The sequence below is a fragment of the Fundulus heteroclitus genome, chromosome 8, assembly GCF_011125445.2.
Source record: "Fundulus heteroclitus isolate FHET01 chromosome 8, MU-UCD_Fhet_4.1, whole genome shotgun sequence".
Lineage (NCBI taxonomy): Eukaryota > Metazoa > Chordata > Actinopteri > Cyprinodontiformes > Fundulidae > Fundulus > Fundulus heteroclitus.
In genome coordinates, this window is record NC_046368.1 from 8,423,004 (window position 1) to 8,435,928 (window position 12,925).

The 12,925-nt window shown below is 44.2% G+C and overlaps 1 protein-coding gene across 1 annotated transcript in view; it reads left to right on the top strand.

Annotated features, from left to right (window-relative positions):
• Window positions 1-12,925, top strand: part of tsc1b (TSC complex subunit 1b) — a 39,655-nt gene that overhangs the window by 10,119 nt on the left and 16,611 nt on the right. The window contains exons 2-14 of the mRNA XM_012864194.3: window positions 2,781-3,004; window positions 3,095-3,198; window positions 4,278-4,430; window positions 5,860-6,004; window positions 6,094-6,248; window positions 6,328-6,401; window positions 6,480-6,658; window positions 6,944-7,068; window positions 8,571-8,736; window positions 8,840-8,961; window positions 10,165-10,258; window positions 10,499-10,606; window positions 11,312-11,945. Of these exons, the coding sequence (XP_012719648.2) occupies window positions 2,896-3,004; window positions 3,095-3,198; window positions 4,278-4,430; window positions 5,860-6,004; window positions 6,094-6,248; window positions 6,328-6,401; window positions 6,480-6,658; window positions 6,944-7,068; window positions 8,571-8,736; window positions 8,840-8,961; window positions 10,165-10,258; window positions 10,499-10,606; window positions 11,312-11,945 (2,168 nt within the window). The 5' untranslated portion in view covers window positions 2,781-2,895. The remainder of the gene's footprint in view (window positions 1-2,780; window positions 3,005-3,094; window positions 3,199-4,277; window positions 4,431-5,859; window positions 6,005-6,093; window positions 6,249-6,327; window positions 6,402-6,479; window positions 6,659-6,943; window positions 7,069-8,570; window positions 8,737-8,839; window positions 8,962-10,164; window positions 10,259-10,498; window positions 10,607-11,311; window positions 11,946-12,925) is intronic.

Below are 12,925 nucleotides of genomic sequence, written 5' to 3' on the forward strand. Positions count from 1 at the left end.
TAGATTTGAAGCGCTCCTTTGCTTGGAACGACAATCGTGTTTAATCTTTGTTGATATTCCATTCAGGCTGTTTATTTAGATCTAGTTTCATGTTCTCTTAAGTTTACATCAGTGCCCTAAATGAGGTTTGAATTTCAAAGGGCGTGTACACGTGCTGAATGATTACACATGTTGCCAATAGGCTAATCTCCAGCTGAAGTCCAAGGCTCCAGCTTGGGATGGATGTCACGCTCTTCCAGGATGAGGATAACATTTTCTACAACCACTTATCCTGGTCACTGGGTGACACAGAGGACACGCACTGACCCCTATCTAAGGGCGATTTAGAGACACCAGTTAACCTGAGAGTGAAGTTTTTGGACTGCAGCAGGAAGCCGGAGTACACAGAGTTGACCCACGCATGCCCAAAAACAACAACAATGTAAAACGTAAACAGCTTGAGTTTTCTCTGCTTCTCAGAAACTTAAAGGAGGTTCGCTTCTTGCGACTCTGAGCCATGTTCAAATTATGCGCAATGAAGGGCTAACACCAAAGCTAACCGCTAAGCTAACCAGATACATAAACATTAGAAGGGCGCATGCGCAGCTGGCAAACAAAAACTCTGAAAGTGCGTCAGAATGATTGGCATGTGGGACAACCAATAGATAAGGTGATACCTCCAGAACTTGAAGGACAGAGGAGAGCAGAACCAATCCCTGCCCTTCGGTGCTAATGGCAGGGATTGGTCAGAGTTTTTTACAAGCCTGCAGCTTCCACAGAGATCTATGTTTTTTTTTCAACCTCAACCTTTTTCTAAATACATAATACATTAACTACTTTCAGGATGGAAGGACCATTTCACCCAGCATAACAAAAAGTGTTTCTGAGCAGGATTACCAACTGTAGCTTTAAATAAGAGAAAAGTTAATGCTGTGGCCTGACCAAGATCAGTTCCTCACGTTTCTTTGAGATATACTCTCAGTTGTAGCCCAAGCTAATTTGCAGTGCCTGTCTCCATTTCATCTTTTGGTTGAATAATTTAATTTTGTTTAAAATACTAATCGAAACAAAGTAAAACACAAACTTGACCATAGAAATCGACGCAAATGGTAATAAAACACAAAATCGTTTAAACACAAACGTTCAACATGTAGAACGCACCTGTAGACCCCTCACAGGTACAGCGAGGGTTGCCTGTGCCAGAGAACATTTGTACAGAGCCACCTGGGTGGCCCTAAAGTCCCTTAAATGAAAGTTGCGCCAACTCAGCAAGTGGCGCCATTTTGGGTCTAAACTTGCCACAGGCAGGCGCTTTAACACTGTTATGTTATGCGCGTTTCGCACCTTCTAATACCCTTCAGGCAGGTGTTCTGAATAAAACACAACTGAGTGTTGATGATCACCTACTAGCCATCCAGAAAAGCTGATATTACATTTTAATAAGACTTGAGAGAGACATTTTTAAGTGAACTGTATACTTCTCTTTTACTGTCTTGAAGTCCAGAATTGGTCCCATAGGACAAAAATCAGACAAACATTATGCTACAGCACAATGAAATAAAGCAAGAAGTCCAGAAGAAAATTTCACATAAAAAAATCGGACGGTCGGTGAAAATCAAACATGTTTGAAATTCAGTCGGCCGTCGTGAGGTTTTCGTGAGCGCATCCTGCTGTTCAAGCAGAGCTACGAGAGAGCGCCCTCCCCTCCTCTCCGTCCCCGCCAGGGGAGGGAGGGGAGCAGGCATCCCCAAAGCGACCTCCGCCCGGCCCGGGACCCGCGGGGCCCGGACGTCGGCTCGCGGGGCGGGGGGAGGGCAAGCGCTCCGGTCCGCGCGACGCGCTGGCCGCCTGTTTCGGCACGCCTCCGCTCGCGGGGCGGGCCGGGCGACCTGCCGTGCCGCGCGGCCGCCGGTGCGGTGCGTGAGCTGGGCTCGACCCCCTGCTCCGGGTCCCTGTCACCCACCGTCGCTCGCCTGCCTCTGCCACCACAGCGAGCGGTCCCAGAGGGGGCACGCAGTCCGGTCGCGCCGCACAGATTGTGAGCGGTGAACTTTTTAAACCCGCAGTTCCATCGTACAGTTTGAGATGTATATTAGTACCACGACTGAAAAACTCGTACAGGGTATGCCCGGCTTAGCGGTTGGGGACTGGCGGGGAGAGACAAGCTTTGCGCGTTTTTTTTTTTTTTTGGTTTTTTTTTATATTGGCGAGGTGGCCGCCAAACTTAGCTCTGCGGGAAACCCTGACTTCAGAAAAAAAAAGCCCACATACCTCACACAAGCGAGAGTTTGTTGTAGGTCTCCAAGTTTTGTTCGTCTCTTGGTCCAAGCGACTGACTCGTTGATCCACAATAAACGCCGCTCTTCATCGCTTGGAAAACGGAACATCCGCGTCCCTTTATCAGTGCTGTTGCTGCAGCCGTGGGCACAACACCCTGGCATGGTGGCTTATTTTCGAAATAAAGAAATACTCGAAATAATCAGAAAAAATAAAATAAAAATAAAAGAAATCGGTCGCTCGCAGTGTTGTAAACGCGCTGAGCTTAGCTGAGCCTAGACCCAAAATGGCCGCATGAGATCACGTGACCCGAAAAAAATGGAACGCCCATGACGCAACTTTCATTTAAGGGACTTTAGGTGGCCCCCCATGGTCCAGTAACAAGCCTTTACAGCGGGTTGTGCAAGTGTTCACGTTAAAAGATGAGGAAATAAAAAGTGTTGGGTCCACTAATGACACCATAGGAGTAACAGTCCCTGATCTAAACTCTCTGCTAATCCTGGATATTGGTTGTGCTTTGCCAGAGGTGCCTGGAGACTGTATTGGTGGGCGGGCCCCAGGAGTCCTCCAGGCAAGCCGGGACTGACACTGTGAGAGAGAAAAGCGGCCTCCACCTCCAGCACTGCCACCACCACCACCATGGCCAAGGAGCAGCCCAACGTCGGGGATCTCCTCCCGCTCTTGGAGACCTCTGATCTCCAACAGCTCGAAGAGATCCGAAGCCTTATCAACGAGCAGCTCAGCACCGGTGGGTCGACTCGGCTACCTTTTTTTTAACTAAAAGTAAAACAATCGTCCGTAGAAACCATTCCAGATGTCCTCCGTGCTTTCCTTACAGACCGGGGCTCCATGCTGCTGAACGGGTTGGTGGATTACTTCTTGGAAACCAACTCCGCCCAGGCCTTGCATATCCTCTCCTTAGTCAGAGAGCCACACGATAAGGTGAGAACCGCCTCGCTGGTATTTACCAACTACCTTGTTGCCTGGTTGAAGTATAAAAGTAAATATTCTGCCAAGAAGAAATAATATCAGTTAAACGTATGTTAAAGTACTTCTTGTTTCTGAGATCGACCAACTCGGAAATACATGCGTTAGTGACCATATTTTCAAAAAATGTAGCATTAAGATCGTGATTGCGCCGTTAAAGGTTTTTTTTAAGGACTTAAAATTGTCCCTCGGCGACCGCTAGGCTAAAAATCCACAATTTGGGTCGTTGCCCAGGCTACGCTACCGAGAGTTCAATGAAGTACACCACGAGAAGTTCAGATGGCGACTCACAAAGTGATGATTTTAACACAAAAGACAGCGCAAGCGTCTGTTACGACTCGGGTAAGTCTGAGAAAAACATTTTAGGAGAATAAACGGAATGATTTGCTAATGTATAATTGGAATTGGTGCTCATAATCGCGGTCATGGCTGACCGTGTGGATGTAAACACGGAAACAACTCGTTGAAACTCGATTGTCTGGCATCGTTTGTGACGGCTGAAACCCGCCAAAACAGCACATAAAAAAAGATGTACATTTAGCACAAACCATAGCATTCAGTTCAATTCGCACAACACCGGGACTTTTTGGGTTCGGAAATGTGTGTAAAGAGACATTATCCTTGTTGGTATTTGACCAACCATAAGCCACACACTTTTTAGCCATGTTTAATCCGTCTATTTGTCTTTGAGAAAGCGAGTTTGCAACCAGGAAGTATCTTGTTACCATGTCAACAGATCAACGCCTACCCACGAATTTCGTCATCGATCATGCAACATTTTTTTAAGAGCCTTGAGCTAAAAAGCCTTAAAATCCACTTTTCCATCGAATTTTAAACTTTTTTTTTCCTCAGGTCATAATAATATGTGGACTTTCTAACATTTAGCAACTTGTATGATCTCAACATCAAGAAGTACTTTAAGCAACCGTTGATCAACTTTCTCTCATTCCTTTATTACTTTAAGCCTTAAAACCATCTTTTTTCTTCTTCTTCTTATACTTACATCTAACCTGGCTGCCCATCCTCCTCCACAGCACCTTCTAGACAAGATGAACGACTGCATGGCCAAACCAGCCTGCCGGCTGCCCACCCTCATGCTGCTCGGCCATGTAGTCCGCAAGCAGCCGTCCTGGATCCACAAGATCGCCCGCTACCCTCTGCTGCTCTCTCTGCTGAAATGCCTCAAGGTGAACGGCCCCGTTTACACAAAGCAGGGGTGGATTCTGTTAGCGTCAGCGGTCGTTTGGAAGTCCTTATAACTGACCGTCAGGATCTCCCATGCATTTGCTGGTGAAGATTCTCAAAATCACCAAAGTCATTGTCATTCCAAAAAAAGGTTCAAAAAACAAAACAATTGGACTTTTTTTCCGAAGTTTGAAGACGTTTCGCTTCCCATCCACAAATCTTTCTTTATTCAAAAAGTCCGGAGTAGTGTGGAGTTCCAAGCTTTTATAGTACTACCCAAAAAGGCCTTGTAATGGCTTTAATAATAATAATAATAATAATAATAATAATAATAATAATAATAATAATAATAATAATAATAATAATAATAATTATTATTATTATTATTATTATTATTATTATTATTATTATTATTATTAGTCCAGTTAAAGTCCAGTTGTTTAGTTTTTTAATAATAATAATAATAATAATAATAATAATAATAATAGTAATTATTATTATTATTATTATTATTATTATTATTATTATTATTATTATTATTATTATTATTATTATTATTATTATTTAATTCAGAATCAGAATGAAGTTTAATCGGCAAGTAGGTTTGCCCTTACAAGGAATTTGACTTAGTGTTGATGGTGCAGACAAAAAAATAATAATACAATAAAATAAAAAGGATCTATATACAGCAATTCTAATTCTGAGATAACATGCAAGTCGTTAAGGTCATTGTTGTCAATTTGCAGGCCAACAATGACCTTAATGACTCCCCATTGCTAAGAGGTGGACCTGTTTTGGTTCAATTTGCATGTTATCTAAGCCATTACAAGGCCTCTGTTGGGCAGTACTATAAAGCTTGGGACTCCACACTACTCCAGACTTTTTGAATTGAGAAAGCTTTTTGGATAGGAAGCAAAATGTCTTCAAACTTCGGAAAGAAATCCAGTTGCTTTGTTTTTTAACTTTTTTGAAATCCCATGCATTTATTTATTTATTGGTAGCAATTAGTGTCCCCCTGTCTCCCTTTTCACACTGATTTAAGTATGTAAACCCGTCCTACCAGTTTTTATCCCCTCAAACTATGGACATTCTTAGCCGTGCTAACTGCAGGGTGATGGATGGACAAATGGACACACACATGGATGGATGGATTGACTGATTGATGTAAAGGTTGGACTAATAAGCAAAAATGGAGCGAGAGATTGATGGCTGTAGAAGTGGAAGTCACTCCCTCTACATTTACTCCTTTTAAAACATTTGAATAAGCGTAATTAGTCAACCCCGATTAATCATCTTGTTTCTCTAATTTACTCAAGGAAGACACTGGTGGCTTCTCCCCAAGCATCCACCTGCTCTGCAAACTGACCCTTTTTACTCGCTCTCTTCATGTTTGTCCATAATCTATTATTAAAGGCTACATTTTCCCTGCAGACGGATACAGATGTCGTAGTTCTTATAACCGGAGTGCTGGTGCTTATCACTCTGCTGCCCATGATCCCCCAAGCCGGGAAGCAACACCTGTGGGAGTATTTTGATATCTTCGGCCGTCTGGCATCGTGGAACCTGAAGAATCCAGGTTGGACCTGAACGGGGGAGGAGGTGGTTCTTTCTGGTCTGGGTTTGCTCCATCAAGCTAACGTTCCCGATGGTTTCCCTCCCGTCCAGGCCACGTTTCCGAGGTTTACCTGATCCATCTGCACGCCAGCGTCTACTCCCTCTTCCACAGGCTCTATGGGATGTATCCGTGTAACTTCGTGTCCTACCTTCGCTCCCACTACAGCATGAAGGAGAACATGGAAACCTTTGAGGAGGTGGTGAAGGTGAGATCATGGCTGCTGCTGCTGCTGCTGCTTCATTGTGGAGTATTTCTTCCTAACTGTGTGTGTGAAAACCCCGCAGCCAATGCTTGAACATGTCCGGATCCATCCTGAGCTGGTGACGGGAACCAAGGACCATGAGCTCGACCCGACGAGGTAAACCCACCTCTCTGCGCCTTCGTTTTCCCCACCAGCCTGACCTTTTTTCCTGACGGCGATCTGCTTTCCTACCAGGTGGAAAAAGTATGAAATCCACGACATCGTCATTGAATGTGCCAAAGTGTCCCTAGACCCAAAGGAGGCGTCCTGCGAGGAGGGTTACGCCACCATGCCTGAGAACTTCTACCCCCAGTCCCACCTGCGGCCCCAAGACTCCACTTCAAGCCCGTACACAGACCTCCACAGCAGCTACGGTGAGGGAGCACCAGACGCAGTGTGCATGTGTTTGTAGACGTGTGAATCTTATGGATTTTGTTTATTTTTTTAAGTTTGGCTGCATGAAAGATTTATTTAAAAAATAAGGGGCAGTTCATTGGAGTCCTGTAGGTGTAAAATCAGCGTAGTGACGTTTTTTTAAGTGTTTTATGAAACACCGCTTTGTCAGCTTAGCGTATTAGAAACCGTTTATTGGAAAAGCCACAAGAGAAACCGTTATCACTGACCTTATCTAGGTTAACGACGCTGTTTCCTCCTAACAGGAAGCTCTTCTTCGACCCCGTTCTCCACTCCGCGACAGCCTCTCCCCCCGCCCCTGTCCTTGCCTCCCCTTTCAGGGACACAGTCCTCCTCGACCTACCGCAGCCCGCAGACCTCCAGGCGGCAGGTAAGATCATCCCCAACGAGATCCAGGGATGTCCGAATGATCGGTGGGTCGTTAACGATCGGAGCGTTGAAGCCGGGACAGAATGTCACAGTGTCACCATGGGCAACCATGGTGATGTGATTCACTACAAAAAAAAACAACAACAAAATACCATAAGGATGAACAAGTAGACATAAAGATAAATGAAAAAAGGGAGAATTATTGCAAAAGTTGGTCCCCATTACTAATGGACCTCAACTAGGACTATAAATTAGAAATATGGCGAGCTTTCAAAGGGATCCTTACAGATACACTATAAAATAAAAGTGTAAAGCGGGTTCAACATCTATATTGGACCTCTGACAGGAATATGGCTTGAAAGTTAATGCTTAAAGGTATAAAACACAAAAAAAATCAGAGTCTCTCTCCAGTGGGTTAAATTATTGCAAAAATAAGTTCAAGTTTCCTAATTAAAATTAATGATGACAAAAGGGACTAGGTTTGGCTTTCAAAATAAGAGTTCTGAGTTTGACTTTCAAGATAAAGCTAAAGCCCCATTCGCACGGATTAGTTTTACCTAGGGACCACGTGTGGTTTGTAGTAATTACAGAGCTTTGTTGTTTTTAATTCTGTGTGAATGCGCCATGTCTGTAATTTGTAAAGTAAAAATTCCCCCACAAATGACCTGCATTATTTTGCTGAACTCAGAGGTCCTGTGATGATTCCGATGCGTGAAAAAGCAGTTTTTGTTCCCTGGGCGCATTTTTCTTTGGTTGTGGTGGAGAACGGAGGCTGCATTGAGTCGTCGATCAGCAAAAACCCTATCAGGAGAAAAAAGGCCCAAAACAAGGCCGATAAGCCATCCAGAGCCCGTTTCTATAGAAAAGCATGCGTTTAATGCTGCATCTGAACTTTTTCTGTCAGTGAAATTGTCCGGGAGAATGTAACCGGACACATGTTAACCCGTGTGAATGAGCCACTTAAAAAGCTTACGTGGGGTGGGGGGGTGATTTATCAATTACATGAGGTCCCTTGGTACACTGCAAAAACTGAACTAGAAATAAGTAAAATATTCTTTAAAATGAATGTATTTGTCCTTGATTTGAGCAGGTAAATAAGATGATTTGCCAATGGAATAAGATTTTTGCTCTTAAAATAGGAACAATTCATCTCCATCATCTTATTTTCAGTGCAGGATGTCTAATTATCTTACTTTAGGGGTCAAAATACTCGTTCCATTGGCAGATAATCTTATTTACCTGCTCAAATCAAGGATAAATGCACTAACTTTAAGAACATTTTACTTATTTTTAGATCCGTTTTTGCAGTGTAAAACCAATCCCATGCGAGTAGGATTTAAGACGGACCCTTCAAAATAAAACTCTTCCTCCTTTTTATGAGTTGTATTGTTAAAAAAGTAGATTTTACATCATTATCGGGCCTAAACCTATAATTAGAGCTCTTGCAGCCGTCGGGTTGATGTTTTTGCTAACGTCCTGATGAAGCCGTCTGGGTTTGTGCAGAACTCAAACAGTGAGCTGAACTCCTCCTGCGGGGGGAAGGACCCTCTGTGGAGCCCCTCCTCTCTGTGCGGCATGGCCACGCCCCCTTCGTCACGGGGCATGTCGCCCAACCTGGAGCTCTCCCACAGTGCCTCACACCTTCCCAGCCGCTTCCACTGCACATCAGGTACGGGCCGAACAAGATCGGAGTCACATTCCCGCTCCCCGTTTAAATGTTGCTGAATTTCTCTCCACGGCTCATTTTCTCCGGCTCGTTTGGCTCTGAGCAGGAGGGAAAGGAACGCCCGCCTCCAGCACTCCAGCCACCTCGTCCCCGCCTCCTTCTCTGTCAGATGACTTCCCTGTAATCTCCTTACCAGCCAACACGGTCCAGTCCAGTCCTCCGAGGAAGGTATGACAACTCATACTTGGGTCTGTGAGACAGGAACGCAGCCTTGACCGAAACATTTGACAGAAACTAAAGTGTTTTCGGGGCTTTAAAACGTTTAACTCTCTTGCACATGATGTTCTATATAGATAATCGGTTACAAAGGCGTTGAAAAGCTCTGCGTCAGTGACAACATGCCTCCCTCCCAGAAAAAAGACTGCTTCATCACCTGAGCTAAAGGCTACCTTATAAAATGCTACTAAATGCTACTTTTTCCAAATTTAGTAGTTTTACAGTTATAGTGTTACGTCGATTTATTGAACAGGGCAAAACAGACGACTTTTGGGTAGCGAGGTTCCTCGTTATGTTAGGAACCTCGCACAATCCCCCTCGATCCTCACAGCGGGCTTCCTCTAAGCCAAAATCAGCGGACTTTACTGAAAAAAAAGTAGTTTTTTTCATGTGCAATAGTAGAATCATAGTGAAAGTTAACTTTTTAAGTTAATAAAACCCTCAAAGCCCTTTGCCAGAACCAAACATGAAGAAACAGCATTTAGTTCCTACGCTCCACTTAACTGGAACAAACTCCCAGAAAACTGTAAAAGTGCTGAAAGCCTGAGTTCCTTTAAATCAAGCTTAAAAACACATTTGTTCAGGATTGCCTTTGACTTTTCTAGTTAAACTGTTTTACTGTATACAGCTTATGTGTATATATCCTTTTACTTCTTATTTTACTGTATTCTTATTTTTTTTGTCTGCACCATCAATACCAAGTCAAATTCCTTATAAGTGCAAACCTACTTGGCGATTAAACTTGATTCTGATTCTGAAACATATTTAGTTTAAGTTTGTAGTCCAACTGTTTTTAAGATTTGCTCTTAGTTTCCATTTTTCCATGTTTTATTTTGTTTCATTTTTTTCTACATTTTATTCCAACTTTACTCTGTTGCGTTGTCATTGTACTGAAATGTGCTGTACAGATGAATTTGCCTTGCCTTTGCCATCTACATCTGGTAGCTCTATTTAATAAGCTGCAACCTGAGCTGCCACTGTTAAATAACCCAAAGTCACCAAGTTTCCAAACCATTTCTGTCCCTGCCGAAACATGCGGTCTATGACTTGATAACATGGCGTCTTTGAATATTGAGATGAGAATAAAAGTTCTAAACGTGTTGTGCTTGCTTATTACTACTAAGATGAAGTCGTAATAATTGGAAAATTTTTCAGGAACGTCGACAAGGAGAAACCAGCAAGCCCGGGCTGGTGAGACAGGAACAAGTCAGAGAGACGGAGAAAAGCGGAGAAGGAGCCACAAACAGAGGTTAGAAAGCCTTCACGGATTCTCCCTGCCAGATCCAAGCCCCGCTCCACCAGTTGAAAAGGAAAATAAAACCAGTCTGGTTACTAAGAAGCTGTCTAGCGTGTAGAGACCTACACTAACCCAGTCCTGCCAAGCCTGTGCAGCTATTAGGGTTTTTTAACTGAGATCACGTCCTCTTTACTGAAAGAAACATTTTTATGTTTTCTGGAGGTCTTGAAACGTCTGTGTTGTCCTCTTCAGACGCAGGAGGTGCAGCGACTGTCTCCATGACGCTGACGGAGCTGTCGGTTTTCCTGAAGAAGCAGGAGCTGGACCTCCAGCTGAGAACGGAGAAGGAAAGAGAAGAAGGTGAGCTTTCAGCTGCTCACCAGGGGATGTTGACGTCGCCAGTTTTTGTGACGCAAAAGAAATATGGCAATGGAAAATAGTTTCTATATAATACAACAAAAAACAAGCTAATTGGCCATGGAAAAGAAATTTAAACCAAAGACTTCCAACTTCTGCATGCAGACTTCTTTAGTTAAAACTGGTAATCTATAAAAGTACATGTAATTAACATTCAATTCAATTCAAATTTTCAATTCAATTTTATTCATATAGCGCCAATTCATGAAACATGTAATCTAAAGGCACTTTCCAAAGTCAAACAGGTTGTTCAGAAAGTTTCCTCTCTAAGGAAACCCAGCAGGTTGCATCAAGTCTCTCCAAGCAGCATTCACTCCTCCTGAAAGAGCGTAGAGCCACAGTGGACAGTCGTCTGCATTGTTGTTGGCTTTGCAGCAATGTCAAATAAATAGCAGAAATAAAAGAAACACTTTTCTAAAGGATGGTATATAATTTAAAATAAATACACAAGTAAAAAAAAGAATGGTTTCTGAAATGCACCTCAGTATCATAGCAAATGCAGACCCTGAGGGAGCTACGAGCTACTAGTTGTTTATTGGGTAATTATTTAAATGTCGTTGTTTTCATCTCTACTGCCAGTATTGCTCTTATTTGTTGTCCAGTGTGGGATTCACGCATCATGAGCCTCTTCATGTGTTTCCGCTGCAGCTGCCATCACAGAGGAGCTGATGAAACTCACTGAAGATAAGCAGGAGCCGCCACGGCTGAGGGGCTATGACTCCCCGTTTTTTCACACCACTGAGACCCTGACAGGCTGCCAGACCCAAAACCGGACACCCTCCACCAACGCCCAGCCGGGAGGACCCGCCAGGGAAGCCCGTTACGCCGCGTCAACGCCGGACAGAGCTGAAAGCACGGCACACAGCGGCGGTAATGACAGACTAGCAGGAGCAGGGGCAGAAAGCCGGAGCTCCACCCTGGAGCAGTCCTGGTCCTTTCAGTCCTGCTTCACCCCCATCGATCACCACCTGCACAGGAGCCTCTCTGCCCCGGACGACGAGGTACCAAAGTTCGACATGTTCTTGCCGAGCCCGTGCAGCAAGACTCCGGCGGCGGTGCCCTACGAGGCGTTCTTCGCCCTGGCCCTGCCGAGGGCCGCCTCGCTGTTCGTGGGCCAGAAGACGTCCGAGGCGTTCCACAAGGCGGCGATGGAGAGGCTGCTGCAGCAGGAGGAGGGTCTGGAGGACGGGGAGGAGGAAGGGGTGGCGTCAGCTTCGCCACTGGAGGTGCTGGATCGCCTTGTTCAGCAGGGGAGCGACGCCCACGATAAAGTTCTCAAGAGGTGGGAGAGGGCTGTCTCGTTTATTGACTCAGTTTTGGTTTTTACGATGCAGAAGGCCGGTTTATTTGTCTTTGTTTAAAGCTGAGAGTCCTATTCATGGGTAGGAGCTAAAACGTTTGAAAGTTAAACAGAATTAGTTTGACTTCCCATCGCCAGTTATCACACACCTCCTTAGAATAGAGTTATATTCAAGACTTTTTTCGTCTGTCCTGCTCTGGCAGCAGTATGTTAGCTCTGGTTGTTCTACCAAAAATAAATAAATAGATAGTCCTCCTGCTAACACGCACAGTCATCACTATCCATGCAGAGCTTTTCCCCCCTGAACACAACAGCTCCAACCAACCATCCCGCCAAGCCACGAGACCAGTGGGTCTGTCCTAACGAGGGTAGAGAGACGAAGGTCCTCATAATGTAAAGACACCAAGGGTGTAACTTTGTGTTGAAAGTTGGTGGGGACGGCTCATAGGGAAAGGGAGCTACCTGCGCGACGCATTTTTTTTGTTGTTGGAAAGGATTACAATATTCATTAATATATTTTGTGCAAAAATATCACATAAATCTAAACTTAACAAGTTTCCCCAAATATAAGCCGATACAAGAGACAAACAACCAAAAACCCAAAACAATCAAAGCTTTCTACATCAGAAACTAACAAACTCTGAACAGGAAAACAGATTCAATATTAACAGCTTTATACCCCTGCCTTCCATCTGAGATTTTGACATTAAACCTAAACTTTGAAAGAAGCCCCAGCACAGACTCATTTAAAAGTGCCAAACACCTGTCTTCTTCTGTCACTCACTGACACAAACTGCTGACATATTTGATCAATGTCTAAATTGTCTAGTTTTGTTTGGTGGACATGGCACACAGCAGCATTGTTAAGCCTTACTTGAGTCATTGTTGGACCCCCTGCAGCGTGACGTCACACCTGCAAGATCCTATCCTTACCTTCCTGCTAGATTGCAAAAAGCAGCTTG